This window comes from Blastocystis sp. subtype 4 (assembly GCF_000743755.1).
Source record: "Blastocystis sp. subtype 4 strain WR1 chromosome Unknown seqid_0020, whole genome shotgun sequence".
NCBI classification, from domain to species: domain Eukaryota; class Bigyra; order Opalinata; family Blastocystidae; genus Blastocystis; species Blastocystis sp. subtype 4.
In genome coordinates this window covers 45,141-63,937 of record NW_014569527.1, presented here as the reverse complement: position 1 = coordinate 63,937, position 18,797 = coordinate 45,141, and the positions used below count along the sequence as shown (strand labels likewise).

At 41.0% G+C, this 18,797-nt stretch overlaps 7 protein-coding genes across 7 annotated transcripts; 5 read left to right on the top strand and 2 right to left on the bottom strand.

Annotated features, from left to right (window-relative positions):
* Positions 1–5,438: 5,438 nt before the first annotated feature.
* On the bottom strand, positions 5,439–6,581 carry JH06_2639 (Rab3 GTPase-activating protein; the record flags this gene model as incomplete). Its single annotated transcript, XM_014674024.1, has 4 exons — positions 5,439–6,073; positions 6,123–6,294; positions 6,325–6,494; positions 6,557–6,581. The coding sequence occupies 4 exons, from the start codon at positions 6,579–6,581 to the stop codon at positions 5,439–5,441; spliced, it is 1,002 nt and encodes a 333-aa protein (XP_014529510.1).
* A 2,112-nt stretch (positions 6,582–8,693) lies between these two features.
* JH06_2638 (P-loop containing nucleoside triphosphate hydrolase containing-domain protein) lies at positions 8,694–10,118 on the top strand (the record flags this gene model as incomplete). The annotated part of the gene is given in 6 exon segments (XM_014674023.1): positions 8,694–8,822; positions 8,856–8,981; positions 9,013–9,236; positions 9,254–9,345; positions 9,376–9,926; positions 9,957–10,118. 6 exon segments carry the CDS (start codon positions 8,694–8,696, stop codon positions 10,116–10,118), a joined length of 1,284 nt encoding a protein of 427 aa, XP_014529509.1.
* On the top strand, positions 10,119–11,056 carry JH06_2637 (hypothetical protein; the record flags this gene model as incomplete). The annotated part of the gene is made up of 3 exons (XM_014674022.1): positions 10,119–10,531; positions 10,562–10,673; positions 10,706–11,056. 3 exons carry the CDS (start codon positions 10,119–10,121, stop codon positions 11,054–11,056), a joined length of 876 nt encoding a protein of 291 aa, XP_014529508.1.
* Positions 11,057–11,139: 83 nt separating this feature from the next.
* JH06_2636 (hypothetical protein) lies at positions 11,140–11,506 on the top strand (the record flags this gene model as incomplete). The annotated part of the gene is made up of 2 exons (XM_014674021.1): positions 11,140–11,184; positions 11,219–11,506. 2 exons carry the CDS (start codon positions 11,140–11,142, stop codon positions 11,504–11,506), a joined length of 333 nt encoding a protein of 110 aa, XP_014529507.1.
* An 817-nt stretch (positions 11,507–12,323) lies between these two features.
* Positions 12,324–14,100, top strand: JH06_2635 (hypothetical protein; the record flags this gene model as incomplete). Its single annotated transcript, XM_014674020.1, has 8 exons — positions 12,324–12,443; positions 12,479–12,517; positions 12,548–12,607; positions 12,638–12,712; positions 12,743–12,817; positions 12,853–12,963; positions 12,994–13,113; positions 13,144–14,100. 8 exons carry the CDS (start codon positions 12,324–12,326, stop codon positions 14,098–14,100), a joined length of 1,557 nt encoding a protein of 518 aa, XP_014529506.1.
* A 30-nt stretch (positions 14,101–14,130) lies between these two features.
* On the bottom strand, positions 14,131–15,987 carry JH06_2634 (formimidoyltetrahydrofolate cyclodeaminase; the record flags this gene model as incomplete). The annotated part of the gene is made up of 8 exons (XM_014674019.1): positions 14,131–14,559; positions 14,590–14,690; positions 14,722–15,256; positions 15,288–15,361; positions 15,391–15,598; positions 15,629–15,828; positions 15,863–15,918; positions 15,950–15,987. 8 exons carry the CDS (start codon positions 15,985–15,987, stop codon positions 14,131–14,133), a joined length of 1,641 nt encoding a protein of 546 aa, XP_014529505.1.
* A 509-nt stretch (positions 15,988–16,496) lies between these two features.
* Positions 16,497–18,788, top strand: JH06_2633 (hypothetical protein; the record flags this gene model as incomplete). Its single annotated transcript, XM_014674018.1, has 6 exons — positions 16,497–16,513; positions 16,547–16,667; positions 16,689–18,173; positions 18,216–18,545; positions 18,577–18,692; positions 18,725–18,788. The coding sequence occupies 6 exons, from the start codon at positions 16,497–16,499 to the stop codon at positions 18,786–18,788; spliced, it is 2,133 nt and encodes a 710-aa protein (XP_014529504.1).
* Positions 18,789–18,797: the final 9 nt, after the last annotated feature.

The following is an 18,797-nucleotide window of genomic DNA, read 5'->3' as shown; positions in this document are numbered from 1 at the left end:
TCCTTCCTGAATCCCATTCCATCCCCAGACCTGTGCTTTCAATAGCCAAGCCTTCGTATTCCTTCCTTTAATGTGTGTACAGTCACAATTAGATTCATAGCCTCCATGGCCAGCCTGAACGACAGTAAGAACCAGAAGTGAACACTCCAATCCAGAGAGACTGATAAACAATACATTGAAATCAGGATTCACAGTATCTATGAAGGCTTGTGGCTGTCTGACTAGAGAGTCAATAAAATCAGCTCGAAGACCAGACAGCAAAGCCTTCACATTTGCTTCAGAAACCCATAGAAGAGTCTCATATAACGTTTGAAGCAATGGGAAAGGAAGATAGTACTGATCTGCGTACAATGAATGAAGATGAAGATGAAAGCGAATTGTCTGATCTACCAATGAGTATCACATTCAGCCTATCACATCGAGTGTTATCAACTAAGGCAACTCTCTCCATTTCTCGTGTTTCCAATATGGTGATCATTCTACACTGATTCTTTGCTTCAAATAAATTAAGCTCCAACTGATTTTGAATGAGACCTAAATGATGTGACAACATGATGGACTTCCATTGAGCATCATCACTCAATGTACCTTCCAACTGACCATCTTCATGAATGACAGTTTCATCTCTTGTGGGAGTTTCATTGGAGGGAATATCCAAACTGGGTACTTCATTATCCAATCCTTCATTAAAAGGAATATCACTCATAGGATCACTTACAGGCGTAGGAACAGTTGAAGACTGGAAACTGTTTAAGAATTGTGTTTTCAATGCATCATCATTCTCATATTGTTTGTTCAGTTGTCCTTGATAGTCATGAAGGATAATGGTAAATGTGTTCTTTCCAGCAACCTTGTAAACAATGCAGATGAATGGTAACTCATACTGCGCTAGACCAAAATTCTCAAATAACCGTTTATCTCGTTCTTCAGGTGAGGATGTTCCTGCCTTTGCTCGTTTCAAGCTATGTGGATATTCATGAGATGGGAGTTTCATTGATGAATGTGTTCGGGGTTTGATATAAAGATAGTATGGTCCAATTCGCAAGAAGGATCTATTTCCCAGTGTCGACCGTTCTGACTGAGATGAACAATCCATAGCAAACGAATGGTTAAATACTTCCAGAATACGAGGTGTCTATTTATCAGATAAAACGTCTGACTTACGAGACTGAAATTGGAGATGACATCAACACGTCGAACTGAATGACCGACATTCAGATCCGAGAGGAGTTGAAAAACCAGTTTGAGATTCGATAGATGGGAGAGGAGAGATTCTTCGAGAATAAGAACAGTTTGTTCAGCAACACAGGCTGTCACAATGTTGGTCAACTGCTTGACAACAGTAAGAGGCTGATCCTCTGTGAGAATACTGCGAATCGAGTCATAGACACTCTTATGACGACTACTGCTGATCGAAAAGCGTACATCCATCATATCATCACGCTTTCGATCTGTGCTGGAGCTGTGAACAGGAAGCTGGAGATGCTCTCGGGGACAGAAGAATGTAAGACGAAATGAAAGACGGACACAGTGATTGCTTACACAAGGAGCCAGCAATGAACAGAATGAACATGGAGTGTTCATTAGAGAGAATACTTGATTCTTACACTATTTGTGGAATTCCAGAAAAACAACCTACTTCGTTCGAAGTTCCACTTCGTTTTGAATGAACGATATCCATGCGAATAAAGGTTGGAAATGAATCACATCGCACGACCAACCATTCCTTGAACATCAAACAATTCATACTATCGATCATGGCTACAAGTGTGTCATCAAATGACTCAATTTCATCTGATGTCAGAACAGGCAGAACTCGCAGAAGTGGAGACAAATCAACTTGAATGGTACCTGAGGAACAGCTATCAGATGTCAGAAAGCGTTGGAGTTCAGATGAATTCACGGGATAATCATTCCTGATTGAATGGTACACTGTGTAGAGAAAGCATGATTTGAATAGATCAGAAATCTGGACTTCTTGTGGAATTGTTCCTTTTTCTCGGATATCTTGAGCATTTGTAATGGCAGATACAGAGAAGAAGGAAGGAGATGCAAGGAATGAATCGATTGTGATAAAAGATTGTCCAGCTATAAGTGAGTGATTCAATCATCAATCACGCATTGAAGATTGAGACGAAAAATCGTGAAGGAAGAGGAGATACAGAGAGAACTCTGTTTCTCGAGATGTGAGTGAGTTACCTCGAGAATCACATATAGTGAAAAAGGCTTGAGAATGGTTAATGAATGCGTAATCGACATTCTCCGAAGCGATTGTGTGAAGATGATGCAACATACTATCAGGAAGAGTGAAAAATCGAATTGATAGATTGAATTGAATGATTGAGAACAGATAGGAATTAGCTTGCATACTAATGGAATCCGATTTTGAATGGACAAATGGTACCGAAAATTTATTAGAAAGCAAAGGACATGTGTGTGAATGACTTGTGGGCAAGACAGGTAAGAATGCGTAGAAATGCTGTGTTGAATGAATACACCGCTGTAGGAGAATCCTAACAACTTCTTGCTCTCTAAAAATGAAAAGAATGAGATGAATGAACAGTGTTGAGTTTGTGATGGTTGAAGAAGACACCTGATGTGTCAGAACTGAGTTGAACAGACGAGATAACAAATCAAACAGAACTGAATTCAGTTGGAGTTCAGTTGACATTTGCTCCAAATACACATGCAATAATACCTTCTCTTCAGTCTCAGGAATGGTCATTCGATTCCTCTTCCTTTGAGAACATTCCAGAAGAGTGGATAATGGAGTTATTGGAGGCTGAAGGAGTGTTGAGATGAATGGTTGATACAACACTTCAAGTGTATGTTGTTCAGAACCGCGGGAATAGCGAAGTACCAATTGACGACCAGTATTTCTGGTGCTTGTCAAATAGGCTTGAGTTCCATCTCCTGTCTCTGAACAGCGATACAACTGGAAATGATTCAATTGTAACCAATCCAGAATATGTGACGATAAGATGGAATGGAGAATAAAATAGGCGTTAACTGGATGGCGATGAATCTCATAGGATTCCCAACAAAAGTGGGCAGCAGGAACACATGGACAAAGTATGGGGTTATTTTGACAAGTGTCAGAATTTTCCAGTTTTTGTGTCAGATTTGAAAATAAATTGGACTGGTGTGTGAGATTCAGTCGTAATGAAGGAAATATGATTTGAAGAGTGAGATCCTTCTGAAAGACTCTCTGATTCTGATAGTCAGATGTGAGTCTAGTGATCTCATCTCGTAAGAGATATTGGATCTCCTCAGAAGAGATACTTCCTTCCCATCGAATGAGTTGAAGAGTGCAATGAATGATCAGTTGGTTCGATTTGATATAAGGTTGAAGAAGAAACGAATGAGTTTGTTGTTCACATATGAAGAGTGGATTCGTTGGCTGAGCATGTTGAACAGAACGATGGTATGATTGATAGCCAAGGAATTGAAATGTGTTCTACAAAGGAATGACTTGATCACTAAGTATACACTAATCCATGTTGTTAGACGAGATACCGTAATTAGTTGACATGGTGCTAACCATGAGTCCAGACTGTTCTGTTTGTCTTGAGCATTGACAGTTGTACCAATGAATGGATGAACGAAGATATCGAAACAAAGAGACTAGGAATGAGAGACAGTATGATTGAATGACTGTAGACTCGAAACCTGATGTAACTAACACACAATCCATCAGTGCATCAGGAGGAGGGTTAAGAGAGAATAGACTATTGAAATGATTGTGAATATGCCAAGCAAGTTGGATTGCGGAAGTGATATAATGAGAAGAATACGAAGAATGAATCACATTCATCTCTGTGAAAAAGGTTTGCTGTTTCAATGTAACCCATTCAGACTACATATGAGGACTCATTCAAAGACTCACCGTATGAACAATTAGTTTCAAATGAAGAGTGAATGAGAGAGGAAGAAGAAGAGTAGCAGTGAAGAGTCGACCTTGGAGAAGACACACCTTCTCAACGAGGAATCCTTCCCGAAGACATATTTCAACAAAACTCTCAACGTATCCAATGTATTTCTGACATGATACATGTATGTGATGGAGATCATTAGAATCACAAGCATGGCTAGCAGAGATTGTGAAAGGAAGAGTAGAAATGATAGACTGATTAGTATCAACCGAACGAAGGAAGATATGAGATGACAATGTCTACAGAGTGATAACCCTCGTGAATGCAAACAGTTTCATATACACATTCTCCTCCTGTGATTCGGCAAAGAACTTGCATCTCAGTACAATCATCTGTGTGCAAGCAGGATCGTGATGAAGTGTTAAGAAGTGGAAGACACCACAAACAAATGTCTCGTTGAATCAGCAACAATAATAAGCTTTGAAAGCTTTTCGTATTCACATCCAACTGACATCGACTAACAATCAGGATTGATTTTACGGTGTCAGCAGTGATTTGTTGAAATAAATAGAGAGACTGTCGTACCACCTCAGTCAACAAATCTATCTCCCTTATTAGTTCAGGTGGATCCAGTGGATGAGGTGAGATGGAAGCCAATGATACAGATGAAGAAGAAGAAAGAGGAAAATGAAGCGTAGAATGAAGAAGTGGAATCGATGCTTCTGTTGGTTCAGGATGTGGATGTGTTACAGATGGGTTCGTTTCAATTAAATTGATAATATAAGCAGCTGTTTCCTTTACAGTCGAAAGAGTTACCTCATGATCAAAAAGAACACAATTTGTGAAATGTTCTCCAAATAGTAACACAGTGAGTCGAACTGCCTTGACACAATAACGAGACTTGAAATCCATACTCAAATCAACATCTTTCGTTGGATTTGTCCAAGGACGAAACAAATGACTTATCGTGTTTTCCAAATTCATTAACATATCTTCAATATACGTATTTCCAGTTGTATCATCTAACTCGTGCATACTTGACGAGAAGTCCAAACAGAGAACAAGAGAATTCTCTTTATAGGAGGCAATTACCGTTGTTGACGTATCAAATAAGTACGAATTGTCTGCTAGAGATGATAAACGCTGGAAATATGAATCTGGGTTTAATGTTTTGAAAGTGACATCTTCTACATGAATACCATCAGAAATCTATGTTTGATCCACTTTATTCAAATCCGACAGACAAATCCCTCCAAAACTGAGATCTTTGTTGATTTCCAAGCTTCTGGAGATAAAACATATAACGTGCCACCCGGTCAAAGCTTTGATACCGAGAAACAGACAAAGCGAGTGAATTCACTTGCTTATACGACATATATCCAAACAGAATCAGTAAAACAGCAACTACTGTCGAATTTGATGAAAAGAAAAGGCAAGTTCTAAAATTCTGTGATCTAACAAACACCCTCACAAACTCAAAATATCACATGCACTTATCGCAGTTGACACTGTTGTCTTCTTCGAATCCTTTTTTACAACCCTACTCTTAATGCTCATCCTTCATGCTTACGCCTTGTTTCCTAAAGGCTCCACAAACGCATCCAGCGACGCATCCTCAGCACTACATCGGCTTCTCGACCATACTTCATATTCACTAGCATCAGACTGTGATTGCTCCAATCGCTCACTTATCAACCGCACAATGGAATCACGACTAGACTGCAACGACTCACTCAGATCAACACAATAACCATTCTCCAATAGTGCCTCAGTCAATTTCACATCTCCTCCTGTCACACCCAGCAAGGCAGAAGCCTTCGTGGCAACAGCTTCAGCCTCTTGCATTCTTTCTTCACAGAGATTCAATGAGTCCATGTTCAATTCGCCATCACCATCCAAGAGTAATGATAAATCATGAACTGCAGTCTTCAATTTCGACAATGATCGAATTACCGTGGGAATTGTATTGGTTTGCGGATCGATGTGTTCAAGGATATAGCAAGAGGCTCCCAGAAAAGGAAGCAGAATCTGATTCATTACAGAGAGAGGTGAGAGCGTGCGCAAATAATCGAGAACAATCTCACCCTCCACAGTAGCATTGAAAAGACGTTTCTGATGAGAAGCAGCCAAAGGAACGGATTGATTGAAGAGAACATGAAGAGGATTATCTCCTCGCATACGTGCAGAGAGTTCACCATAAGCTAGACCTGAGAGAAGAAGAGAAAGAGAAACGAGAAGAATCAGATGGACTCCAGTCACGAGGTGAATGCCAACGCACAAAGTCTTCAAATCGAGCTTGAGGATTTGCTGCTTTGAAAGCTTGAATATCATCAATCACTGTATCCACAAAGACATCACGAATTGAATTCACAGAGGATCCAGCTTGTGCCAGCAGTTCTTGTTGCTTCCGAAACTCATCCTCCTAGAGGTGAAGGATCCAACTAATGATAACTGTGAGAATGTTTTTATCCTTAGTGATAGGAATAAAGCAAGGAATATCGGTTCCTGCCAGAAACCAACCACTCCAATTCAAAATCCCTCTTCCTTCTGGTTTCACATAGTCCTCTTCCTTCTCATTTGAGTCAGTTTCCTCTCTCTCTACTGAACTCACCTGATCTGTTTCTATTACTTCAGATTCATCTTCAGAATCTGAAAAGTACGTTACCTCACTATCAGATGAACACTCTTCATATCCAAGAGATTCGTCATCAGTAATGTATCTTGAATTATTCGCTCTCTCTTCAATACAACAATTCAACATCGTTAGTTTTTGATGCAGTAAAGTATATTGAAATGAAGGAAGAGGTGGTCGATTCACACAAATGCTATCTTTGTGATCAAGTATGCATCCCATATGGGGTAACAATTTCAATTGTTCGTAATGATACTCAACAACCGAAACAAACAGATACCAAAATAATGATAAGGTTTCTACTGGACCTGTCTCATCATTACTCATCTCAATCTTACGTTCACTCACTATCTCACCACATCGAAGACTTAGTAGAGTAACAAGACTATTGATAGGAGATGAATGACTCACAGTATCACTATCAGATGGAGTCAACACTGCTCGCTCGATGTGATATGAACCAGTAGCTCGAGGCACTACGACTGACAACTGGCTTATAGCACTCACAGATGTAATGATACACACGATCATGAATAGGAATTCTAATGATTCGTTTTGGTAATAGAATGGGATGAGTTTCATCATCGGGAGTTTCATCATCAGGAGTTTCATTGGGAATAGATTCTAAATATGCTTCAGGAACAAACTTGCTGCGTGTAAAATTGGTCACTAACTTGTCTTCACACACTTGAATACGCTTTGTAAAGACATACTTCACAGCATCTACAATTGCTTCTGTACTGATTGCATGAGTCTATTGATCATCAAGGATACCTAGTCATACACCCGTCAACATATCCATCATTGAAGAAAACACTCTGTGAGAATTAGCTAGAAATTAGGAATTCCAAAAATCATCACAATTATTGCCATTGGCTTCATTACTCACTAATTGGTTGTAGAAGCGTTGTCCAGCATTGTACAAAATGTGTTTCTCTCCTTCTTTCTTTGCTTCACTCCAGCAGTGACACAGAGATGTCCACATACTGCATAGGGGCAATCGAACCAATTCCCCTAGCTCTGATTTCACAATAAAGCGGTCCGCCAAAAGTGGATCAAAACCGCGGAACTCCGTCTAGGGGTGAATACTGAAAACTGGGAAAACCATGGATGAAATGGGCATTCGAATAGAAACATGCATAGAAAGCAGGGGGTTGTGAGAAGGACCCCACATAGGAACCGAAGAGAACCCCTGAAGCATGAAGAGAACAGGATACTCTGATTGCAGTTCTTCTTTCGAATAAGTTCGATTTCTCCATGAAGAAGATGGAAACCATGTCCAATCATAGCTACGACGAACCAGGAGCGAATCCTGAGTACATCGTGTTTTCTCACAGAACCAGTCGACAAAGGAATGAAGCGATTCACAAAAAGAAGGAGTAGATGAAAATTGCTCCGTTTGGAATGTGGTAGAACAGGAATACAATCCCTGAGGTGCATAATAAGCACCTAGAATGGGATACGAATCAGGAGGTCCCTAAATAAAATGCAAAAAAAGGAAACGACTTCGACGAAGACAGGAAGAGAAAGCTCAAGATGACGCTGTGCAATGATAGCAGTCGAGAGCAGTTGCTTTGGTCGATTCAAATCAACATATCTACGAAGATCCGAACTCTCCTATTCTCAAACACAATGAAGAAGTCTACTAATTGGATAAATATAAATTCAGAAATCCCAAATGAATGGAATATGTCGATTTCATCTGATATATCAGGATGATCTGTTTTCATCATCTCATTCATATACGAAGGCCAATAGACATTCTCTACACATTAAAATTCGATGCAAAAAAACTCGTACCGTCATTGAGAACATTGGAAAACGATGAAAAACAGTACTTGACACAATATTGTAATCCGTCGAACATGTACAACTCTTTTACAGTATCAATTTCATTGTCGGAAGCTAACTTGTTAAGAAGAGAGAAGGACGAGTACAAGGCAATCGAAATCCAATTTGGAAATTAACAAGGATTTCCTCCAATTGAGTAATACTTTCCTCCCAAGGAGATGCATTGGAAAAGTCAACCCACGAATTCTCCTCACTCATTCACTTGGATCTACTTAAAATGGCAGGTTCAGGACCGGGCCACACAATGTACAATTATTATCTTGATAGGTGGGATCCCACATTCTAGTTCCTATCACAGAAAACGGGAATTCTTCGACTATCAATATCTCATCTCAAGTATGCTATCATCTCTTAGAATTGGAGCAACGTCGTCTTCCTTTGTGAGAGTTCTCGCTTCCCGGTTTTCTACTCTTAATCCCATGGTAGAGGCTCAACGAGTTGAAGAGATACGCAACGTTCTTAACAGTGTATGAGCTTACTATTTAAAAAGTGATTACTAGGTTATTGAACCCTATACCAATTTACCTCTGAAGAAACTAAACTGGGTTAAAAACATCAAACCTACAGAAAGAGGAGTATCGTTTAATATCGAAATGATTTCTAATGCCTATCCCAAGTATGATGAAGTACTCTTTGTTCTCCTTTCATTATGGTTAGCTTTCTATGGCATGTCATGAAGCTCTCCGTTCTCTAGCTTGGTTGAATCCGATGGAAGTGAATATTAGTCCCAAATCCCAGCGTCCTTCTGCAATGGTAACTGACCGTCATAACAAGATTGATAATCTTAAACATGTTAGCAACATTATTGCCGTCTCAAGTTGTAAAGGAGGTGTAGGAAAGTCTACAATTGCCGTAAATTTGGCCTTTGCGTATTCTAGAAAGTCGGTCTAAATTGTAGACTCCATCAATTAGGAGGTCGTGTTGGCATTCTCGATTGCGACATTTTCGGTCCCTCACTTCCCATTCTTCTGCATCACGAAAAAGACCAAAGTACTATTACTCATTCTCAATCATATTTAGTTCTTGCTTACAATGAATCTACGTGGCTTCCCTTCAAACTCCACGAATTACTTTGTATGTCATTTGGGTGGATGTCCAGCACAACTAGCAGTAATATAATGCGTGGACCAATGGTGATGAGTATTGTCGAGCAGATTCTCAACAACACTCTCTGGGGTGATCTGGATTTTTTGATTCTGGATCTCCCTCCTGGTACAGGCGATGTTCAGTTATCCCTCTGTCAGAAGCTCTCATTGTCAGGATCAGTCATTGTCACTACACCTCAGATTCTGTCAGTAGCAGATACAGAGAAAGGGATCCGAATGTTCTCCAAGCTGAAAGTTCCTGTGAATGCATTGGTGGAGAACATGTCTAGCTTCACTTGTAAACATGGAGAAACCTATTATCCTTTCGGGACCACTAATCTGGATGCTTTGTCAACGAAATTTGCTATTCCTAACAAGTTCACATTACCTATCGATCTGTCATTGTCCAAGTCAGATGAGCTTCCTGTCGTCTGTTCACATCCAGAGTCTCCTATATCTGACAAATTCTCAATGATTGCAGAATCGGTACTATTTTTGTTATTTCGTAATTTGAAGCTAATTGCAGATATGGTGCGTCGTCGTTACATTCCAGGCACAAACTATGAGGTTTCATTTAAGAAGGAAGATGGCATAGTTCTTCGGAAGATCTCTCCCACCTCTGCTGAAGAGATCAAAATGAAACCTCGAGATTATATCCTTTGTCTGAATAAGATTTGAATGTCTTCCTTCACATCACTGCGTATGCGATGTGGATGTTCAAAGTGTGTTGATGAATTTACTGGAAAGAAGCTGTTGAAGGAGGAGGATGTACCAGCAGATGTAGTTCCAACGAGTATTGACTATGAAGGCAATTATGGAATAAGTGTGCAGTGGTCAGATGGTCATGGAACGTCGATTTATCCATATGATAAGATGGAAAGTTTCTTTAAGGAATTTCAATACTGTGTTTGTTATATCTCACAGTTGGGATTTGGTATGTTACTTCGATCCGAACGAGTTCTTGTTGCTACGGTCGGAGTTCTAGGAAGAACAAGAGCTTTCACGAGACATCGTCTATTTGAGCGTTCATTCGTTACCAGTCAGAACAAAAAACTCTCTGATAGTAATGTTGAAGGAAAGCGACAACAAATGTGGAGATGAAAGAGTGATTTGAAAGATAGAGTTCCCCAGCTAGAAGACAAGGATGTTATGAGAACTAAAATCAATTGGCAGGAGGAATCTAAGCAAAAGCTTATCCGAGTGGTTCTTCGATATGACGAGAATCATGGCCGTGTATATTGTTGGAATAAGTGGGTAATGCATAGTACAAAGAAAAGATCATCAAATTCCTGGAGTCAGGTGAGCTTTTGTCTAATGAAGTGAGTTTGGATTGCGTTGATGACGAAAAGGAATTGGAAATGTTGATTCGTCACCTATTCCAAAAGAAACACTATACCAATCTGATTGATCTTACTGATGTATTGTATCTTCTCGGGAATGTAACGGTGGTGAAATCTTCAGCAGAACTAATTATGAAGGCAGCATCCATTGAGAAGAACATCCGGATCATAACTCTTCTATCCAATATCGTTGCTCCAGATCCACTTGCTACCAGTATTTACAGCACTTCGTCTGCTTATGAATATAAGAACCCAATTCTCGAAGGTAATTCATGAGTGCTGACATCATCCTCAGCTCAGCAAGTAAGTACCTTATTTGCTGTAAAAGAGCTGGAAAAAGCGAAATCCATTATTCAGACATGGCCAAGTCAGCGTCTCTGGAATCCTATTGTTCTGTCATCTCTGTTGACGGGATTGGTAGATGGGAAATACTTCAAGGAGGGAATCGAACTTTATGACTGGTGTTTACAGCATACTTCTGCATCTCCGACACAAACCATTCTACGAAGTGCTGTGACTATTTCATCCCTAATTGAATGTTACAAGCAGACAGGGCAACCTGAAAAGGCGATTGAATTGTATCTAAAGACAGAGAAGGAGGGAATTGTTATGACACAGGATGTGTACTTTACGATCGCTAGATTGTGTGATACAGGGAAGATGTGGAGGGAAAAATATCGAGAGATGGTCAAAGAAAGAGCACTACAGGATCCTGTCAAGTTTTAACAAGAATGGATGTATTAGGCATAGGCGACAACAGTTACAAACAAAGCTGTATTTGGATCAACTTTATTATGGTGCATCGGCAATATCTTCCTATGATAAAGAATTCGGGATTGATCGACGTGTGTTTGATCCGGACCGAAACACATTTTGTAATTCATTGTTTATCTTCATTAGGAATAGTTATGGATGTTTCTCGTGTGGATTCGTCCATTTTACGAATGCAAGTCATGGTTCTATTCTTTAATTACCCACACTTGTATAGCTCATTGAAAAAGAGTCGAATCTTTATCAAAATGGATCGAAATCAAGAAAAGGAACAATCCTTGGAGAAATTGCTTCAATCTGATTTGTACCCACCAATTCAATATTCAAAAGACATGAAATCGACATTTGTAGTTGGAGGAAAAGGACGATTGACTTCTACGACCTATTCGATCTCCTCGGAATCTCTTCGCAAGTGGTTTCTGAAGAACCAGATTGAGAGTTCGTATCCTGTACTATAAGCCGTCATTTATCTTTTGTGTTTATTCAATGAAAGCCGCTAGAGAGTTGAAATTCCCGCGGTTCCACTTCTTGAACCGTTTTCCCTTAAGACTTGTTTTCTTCACGCAGGTTCGTTTTACGATATGCCAGACACTGCCACAGTACTTGTTGGTGTGAATAGATGATTGTGAAAAGGTTTTGTTTGATTTTGATGGCACCCAAGTCGATGATGGATTAACAGTTGTTAAAGGAATGACAGTAGATGTTCTAGAGGATCACGGCGAATGGTTATGGGCATCATGTGATGGAAGAGTAGTTGATCAGGTGTTTCTTTATGGGTAGGAAGGATTTGTACCACTTCCTTACGTTGAAGTGTGATGGATTTACCTTCAAGTTAATCAGTAGAAAGAAACAGACTCGATTCGTCCCTTTCGAGGATATTACACCATCACGTGTATGAGAGTTTGCATATAATTTGTAATAGGATAGAATTCAGAAGACATTGCATATGCTACTGTGAAATCAGGAGTAGGTTTACGGTTTCTGCTTCAATAGTAGACAATTAAACGAGATCCAGAGTTAGACGAATTGCTTAAGCGAAAAGAGAAGATTGCTTCAGTGGATACAATGTGTCGCTTTGATCCATAGAATGAAGTAAATTATCTTACAATAGGAAGTAGTGCAAGAGATGGGGTAGGAGAGAATCAAGCCACGATCTCAAGTGTGAGGATAGATTTGTCGAATGATAAGTAGACTCAATCAGGAGAGAAACGATTTGAATTCAAACGAGATCCAGAATTAGATACTCTCCTTCGTAAGAAAGAACAAGTATTTGTACATTTTGTTGAAGGGATTGAACATAGAAAGGAGAAGCACCAAAAGAGCCGAAATCGGAATCTCAAGAACGTCGTTTTGAATTCAAACGCGATCCAGAATTAGATGCGATTTTAAAACGTCAGCAGAGACTTGAAACTGTTTTTGTCAGTATCCAATGTAATCATTAGAAGGAAGTTTCTCTCGAAGTTGATGAAAACAGCATCCGAAATGCTCAACCTTCTGCAGTTGTAGGCAGTACTCGAAGAACTGCTGAAGAGATCGAGAAAGAAGTTGAAGAGGTTAAGATAGTATGAGTTCATTGCATTGCTTCCCATTAGTCGTTCTATTGCGAACATGATATTCATGATCAGGAGTCCAACCCAACACAATCTCAGAATCCCACAGAAATCAAACCCACTTTACCATTACCGAAATCGCGTCCATCTCGAACTCCACGTCAATCCACAGTATTTGAGGATTCAGAATCTACGGAAGAACCTGTGTTGTTTCCTCACGCCTTACCCAAATCAGCATTTGTCACAGTTGACGATGGGTCTGCTTCTTCCGTGAAACTGATTGATGCAGAACCTATTCAATCAGTATTCATACAACCCGATCAAACCGTCTCCAATCCCCAATCAGAAAAACTCCCTTCCTCTGAGGCTCCAAAGGAGAATGAAGCACCAGATCGAGAGCCGTCACCTGAGGTGATTATTGAACCTGGAGCGACATTAGGATCTGTGACACTTGGTAGGAAAACTGTTTTTGAAATGGAGTCAATTCTTGAGAATCTTAACGTAGACGAGTTGTTGGAGTCAATCGAAGAGGAAAAATCGAAACCGAGTGAGGTAGAGCCATCGACTCAGAGAGAAGAGTCACTGGAGGATGTACTGGAAAAGGATTTGGAGGAGGCGATGGATTCGATGGTGCAGACAGTACCATCAAAAGACATTCAGTGTCTCGTATTGTTTGACTTTGAAGCCAGATCATCTGAGGAAGTGTCAGTAACAAAAGGAGAGTGGGTAACGGCCCTTCAAGACGGAGGTGAGTGGATGAAGATTCGAACTGCTGATGGACGTGAGGGGTTCGTACCTTTAACATACATTCAGATGCCAGGTGGAGAGCGACAACAAGTGCGTGCTATTTATGAATACACAGAGGCTGAAGAGGGTCTTTTGGAATTACATGTGGGTGACATCATCACCATCACAGAAGTAGTAGATGAATGGTTAGAAGGATATAATGAGAATGGTCACAGAGGGTGGTTCCCTGCTTCCTATGTAGAATTGTTGTGACTTGTTTGTCAATGAAACACATTAGAAACTTTACTTCTCTCCAGCATCCTTACGCTGTTTCAGAATGGTCAACACCTCCTCCAAATACTCCTTACTCTTTTCGACCATCATTTCAGCCTCAGTAACAGTCTCCTTTACAAAAGCCTCATCCGTGATGGTCTCCATGTTAATCATCACATTCTGGTAGCATCCCCAGATACCAGTCTCCAAACACTTAGCTCCCACTTGCAAATCACTCATTGACTTAATGTTCCCAATCTTAGCCATTTCGATCATGAAAGGCCAAGCTTTGAATGCAGTACGCATTCCTTCCAAAGGCACATGAATTGCAGTCTTCAATCCAGCTAACATAGCAGCATCACGAATAGCAATCTCTTCAGGTGTCTTCTTTGGCAAGGCCATAGCTTCCATATAACCGTTAAAAGCATTCGTATCACGATCAATCATTGGAATCATTTCCTATTCGTAATAACATTCCCGCGGTTATACGTTCATAATGGCATCAAGATTCTTGATCAGTACACGCATCTGCATATCTAACTTCTCGAATTTACGAATACCGTACGTCATCCAACCAACCATGGCTCCCACTATGAAATCAGTCAACTTCTTCACACCTACATCCAACACCCATCGAGGAGACAAGAGAGGAAGCGGAACCACCACCAGGAGCAGCAGTGCGTGAACCCAACACCTCAACAAAGTTACGAACAGAAAGTGAAGCCAAAGGCTCATTAGGCTTCTCTCTTACAATATAGTCAATGATGCGCTTCTCAGGATCAAAATGAGACACAGAATTGAGTCCAAGACGTTGAATCACCAACATGACCTTCTGACGCTCTTCAAGAATGAAGAGATTCTCCTTCTGAATATAGTAGTCAGCAACTTGAAGAATACTCTCCAAATTCACCAGACCAACGATCTCACCACCACAGAGAGATACATTTAGCTCACGAGCATCCTTCTCACATTCTTCGTAGACTGTATGCATGTTGGTCACATTATAGTCAGTCAAATTACAGCTGATTTGTGCAATACCGTAATCCTCCACATACCATCCGATAGCCTTCAGTTCCTTCAGACGACCAGGCTCCTTAGGACCACGACCAGCAGTACGCACATTGAGAGCAATACGATGGGCCTGTTGCTTGGTACCCTGTTCATGAAAATGGAGATACAAACCTTACCAACACGTTAATATTGAAAGCAACCAGCAGCTTACGAGCTCCAGCTACAGTAGCTCCCCAACGAGGTACGAACTCTGTGTGTCATTCATATCCAATCGTTTACTAGCAGGACCAAAATCAGGCTCCCATTCTGGCTTCACGATACGCTCAGCGAGCTTCTCATACTCACCTTCACGGATCTGAGGAAGCAAATGACGATAAGCTCCCTTAGTCTCAGCATACTCGTACATAAACACAGGGATTCCAAGTTCCTCTGAGACACGACGAGCGAACTCACGTGAACACTCCACACAGTCATCCATCGTCACTCCCTAGATGTAAACTAAAAACCAAACGCTAACGCTAATTGGAATGAAGGGGCACACATCGCAAGCTCCCATTCTGGGATGCTCTCCATGCTGCTTTGTCATATCGATAAGATCCCAAGCAACGCGGCAAGCATTCAGAGCACCCTCAACAACGCTCTTCTTATCTCCCACGAAGGTATACACGGTTCTATTTGTAGATTTGCCAGGATCAACATCGAGAACAGTACATCCAGCTAAACCAATGAGCTCAAACAATGCCTCATTTACGAGTATTACGCATGGCATCAGCAATAGCCTGAATAACCTTCTCATCACGTCCCTCACTAAGAATCAACTCCCAACAAAGACAGCTACCTGAAATTGGGCACACATTCAACGACTTCTCTCACCATTCTAGTTTTTGCGTAAATAAAATAATATCTATGAAGAAGGAAAAAGTGGAAAAAAAAGGAGAAATGGGGAAAATAATGGAAAGAAAAATGCTCAAACGGGGGATCGAACCCCAGACCTTCGCGTTATTAGCACGACGCTCTAACCAGCTGAGCTATTCGAGCTTATTTAAGGTCTAGAAATGAAGATAATAACGGTTGGATTTTCTTCATCAATCTGGAAAAAAGAATCGAAAATCATCAATCCTATTCCAATGAAGATTTAAGAAAGACCGGTGTGTGAAAAGAAACAGAGTCGTGATCTTGTATTGAAACAATGTATGTTTAAGAGATCCTGTTTAATAATCCAAGATCGACCTCTTTTAATGTACAATGTTGCAAAAAAACACTAGATACACAATTGAATAGTAAGAAATCTTCCCATTTTCGTGCTAAATAATGTGGTGAATAAGGGCCCATTCCCATTTCGACCTAATTACTAGAGTACGATCTTTATTAGATCACATTTTTGCATGGAATCGGAAAAAAAGTATAATGGTTGTTTATAGATCCTTATATTCAGATCCAGCCACTCCAAACGTGTGAAGTGTCGCGCATGCGGTGTAATCGTGAAGGAACGACATAAGGATCGGCATCTTCAAGAATGCACTGGTTCTGATCATAAAAAGGAAAAAGTGCCTACGGTTTGCTGCTTTGATGTGTAGTATGCTGATCGGCGTTGGAAAGAAGTAACAGAAGAAGAATATGAGAAATCAAAAGAGGAAGCTGCTGCTGCTGCTGCCGCTGCTGCAGAAGAGGAAGAAAAGCGTAAGAAGAAGGAAGAGAAGAAGAGGAAGGAAGAAGAAGCTGCCGCTGCTGCAGAAGAGGAGGAAAAGCGTAAGAAGAAGGAAGAAAAACGAAAGAAGAAAGAAGAAGAAGCAGCTGCAGCTGCAGAAGAGGAGGAGAAGAGGAAGAAGAAGGAAGAGAAGAAGAAACGTAAAGAGGCAGAAGAGGCAGCAGAGGCGGAAGAGGAGGAGAAGCGAAGAAAGAAGGAAGAGAAACGTAAGCGTAAGGAAGCCGAAGAAGCAGCTGCTGCAGAAGAAGAGGAGAAGAGGAAGAGGAAGGAAGAGAAGAAGAAGAGGAAGGAAGCTGAACAAGCTGAACAAAAAAAGAAGGAGGAGGAAGAGAGATTGAGGAAGGAGGAAGAGGAACGTTTGAGAAAGGAAGAGGAAGAGAGATTGAGAAAGGAGGAAGAGGAACGATTGAGGAAGGAGGAGGAAGAGAGACTGAGAAAGGAAGAAGAAGAGCGATTGAGAAAGGAAGAGGAAGAGAGATTGCGAAAGGAAGAAGAGGAGCGATTGAGAAAGGAAGAAGAGGAGAGATTGAGAAAGGAGGAGGAGGAGAGATTGAGACTAGAGGAAGAGGAGCGTAAGCGTAAGGAAGAGGAGGAACGATTGAGGAAGGAGGAAGAGGAACGTAAGCGTAAGGAAGAGGAAGAGAGACTGAGAAAGGAGGAAGAGGAACGATTGAGGAAGGAAGAAGAGGAGCGTAAGCGTAAGGAGGAAGAGGAACGATTGAGGAAGGAGGAGGAGGAGCGTAAGCGTAAGGAAGAGGAAGAGAGACTGAGAAAGGAGGAAGAGAGACTGAGAAAGGAAGAGGAAGAGAGACTGAGAAAGGAGGAGGAGGAACGATTGAGAAAGGAGGAAGAGGAACGATTGAGAAAGGAAGAGGAGGAGAGATTGAGAAAGGAAGAGGAAGAGAGACTGAGAAAGGAGGAAGAGGAACGATTGAGGAAGGAAGAAGAGGAGCGTAAGCGTAAGGAAGAGGAGGAGCGATTGAGGAAGGAAGAGGAGGAGAGATTGAGAAAGGAAGAGGAAGAGAGACTGAGAAAGGAGGAGGAAGAGAGACTGAGAAAGGAGGAAGAGGAGAGATTGAGAAAGGAAGAGGAAGAGAGATTGAGGAAGGAGGAGGAGGAGCGATTGAGGAAGGAAGAGGAAGAGAGATTGAGAAAGGAAGAGGAAGAGAGATTGAGAAAGGAGGAGGAAGAGCGATTGAGAAAGGAAGAAGAGAGATTGAGAAAGGAGGAAGAGGAGCGTAAGCGTAAGGAAGAGGAAGAGAGACTGAGAAAGGAGGAAGAGGAACGATTGAGGAAGGAAGAGGAGGAGAGACTGAGGAAGGAGGAAGAGGAACGATTGAGAAAGGGGAGGAGCGTAAGCGTAAGGAAGAGGAAGAGAGATTGAGAAAGGAGGAAGAGATTGAGAAAGGAGGAAGAGGAACGATTGAGAAAGGAAGAGGAGGAGAGATTGAGAAAGGAAGAGGAAGAGAGATTGAGAAAGGAAGAGGAGGAGCGTAAGCGTAAGGAAGAGGAAGAGAGATTGAGAAAGGAGGAAGAGGAACGATTGAGAAAGGAGGAGGAGCGTAAGCGTAAGGAAGAGGAAGAGAGACTGAGGAAGGAAGAAGAGGAGCGTAAGCGCAAAGAGATTGAAGATATGAAGGAGAAACTATCACAAGGTGTCAAAGGTTTGAAGATCTGCAGAGACAGTAGTCAGCATGCAACAGTTCTCACGATCACAGCCTCTGAAGTCAGATTACAATATATGTCTCATTTTTTAGCTCAAATGGGTCCGAAAGCCCATTCTCTTCTTTAAGCGCACAGGAAAGATTGGTCTTACATCCATTCAATCAATCCGTATTGAACAAGGGAATGTTGTATTTGTAACAACAGACAGGTGCATAATTAGGTATGAGGACTAAGCATTAGAGAATACGGTTTTACTGTCGAGAATCCTACTATCGTGAAAGAAGTGGTTGAATCTCTTAAATAGTGTTGCATT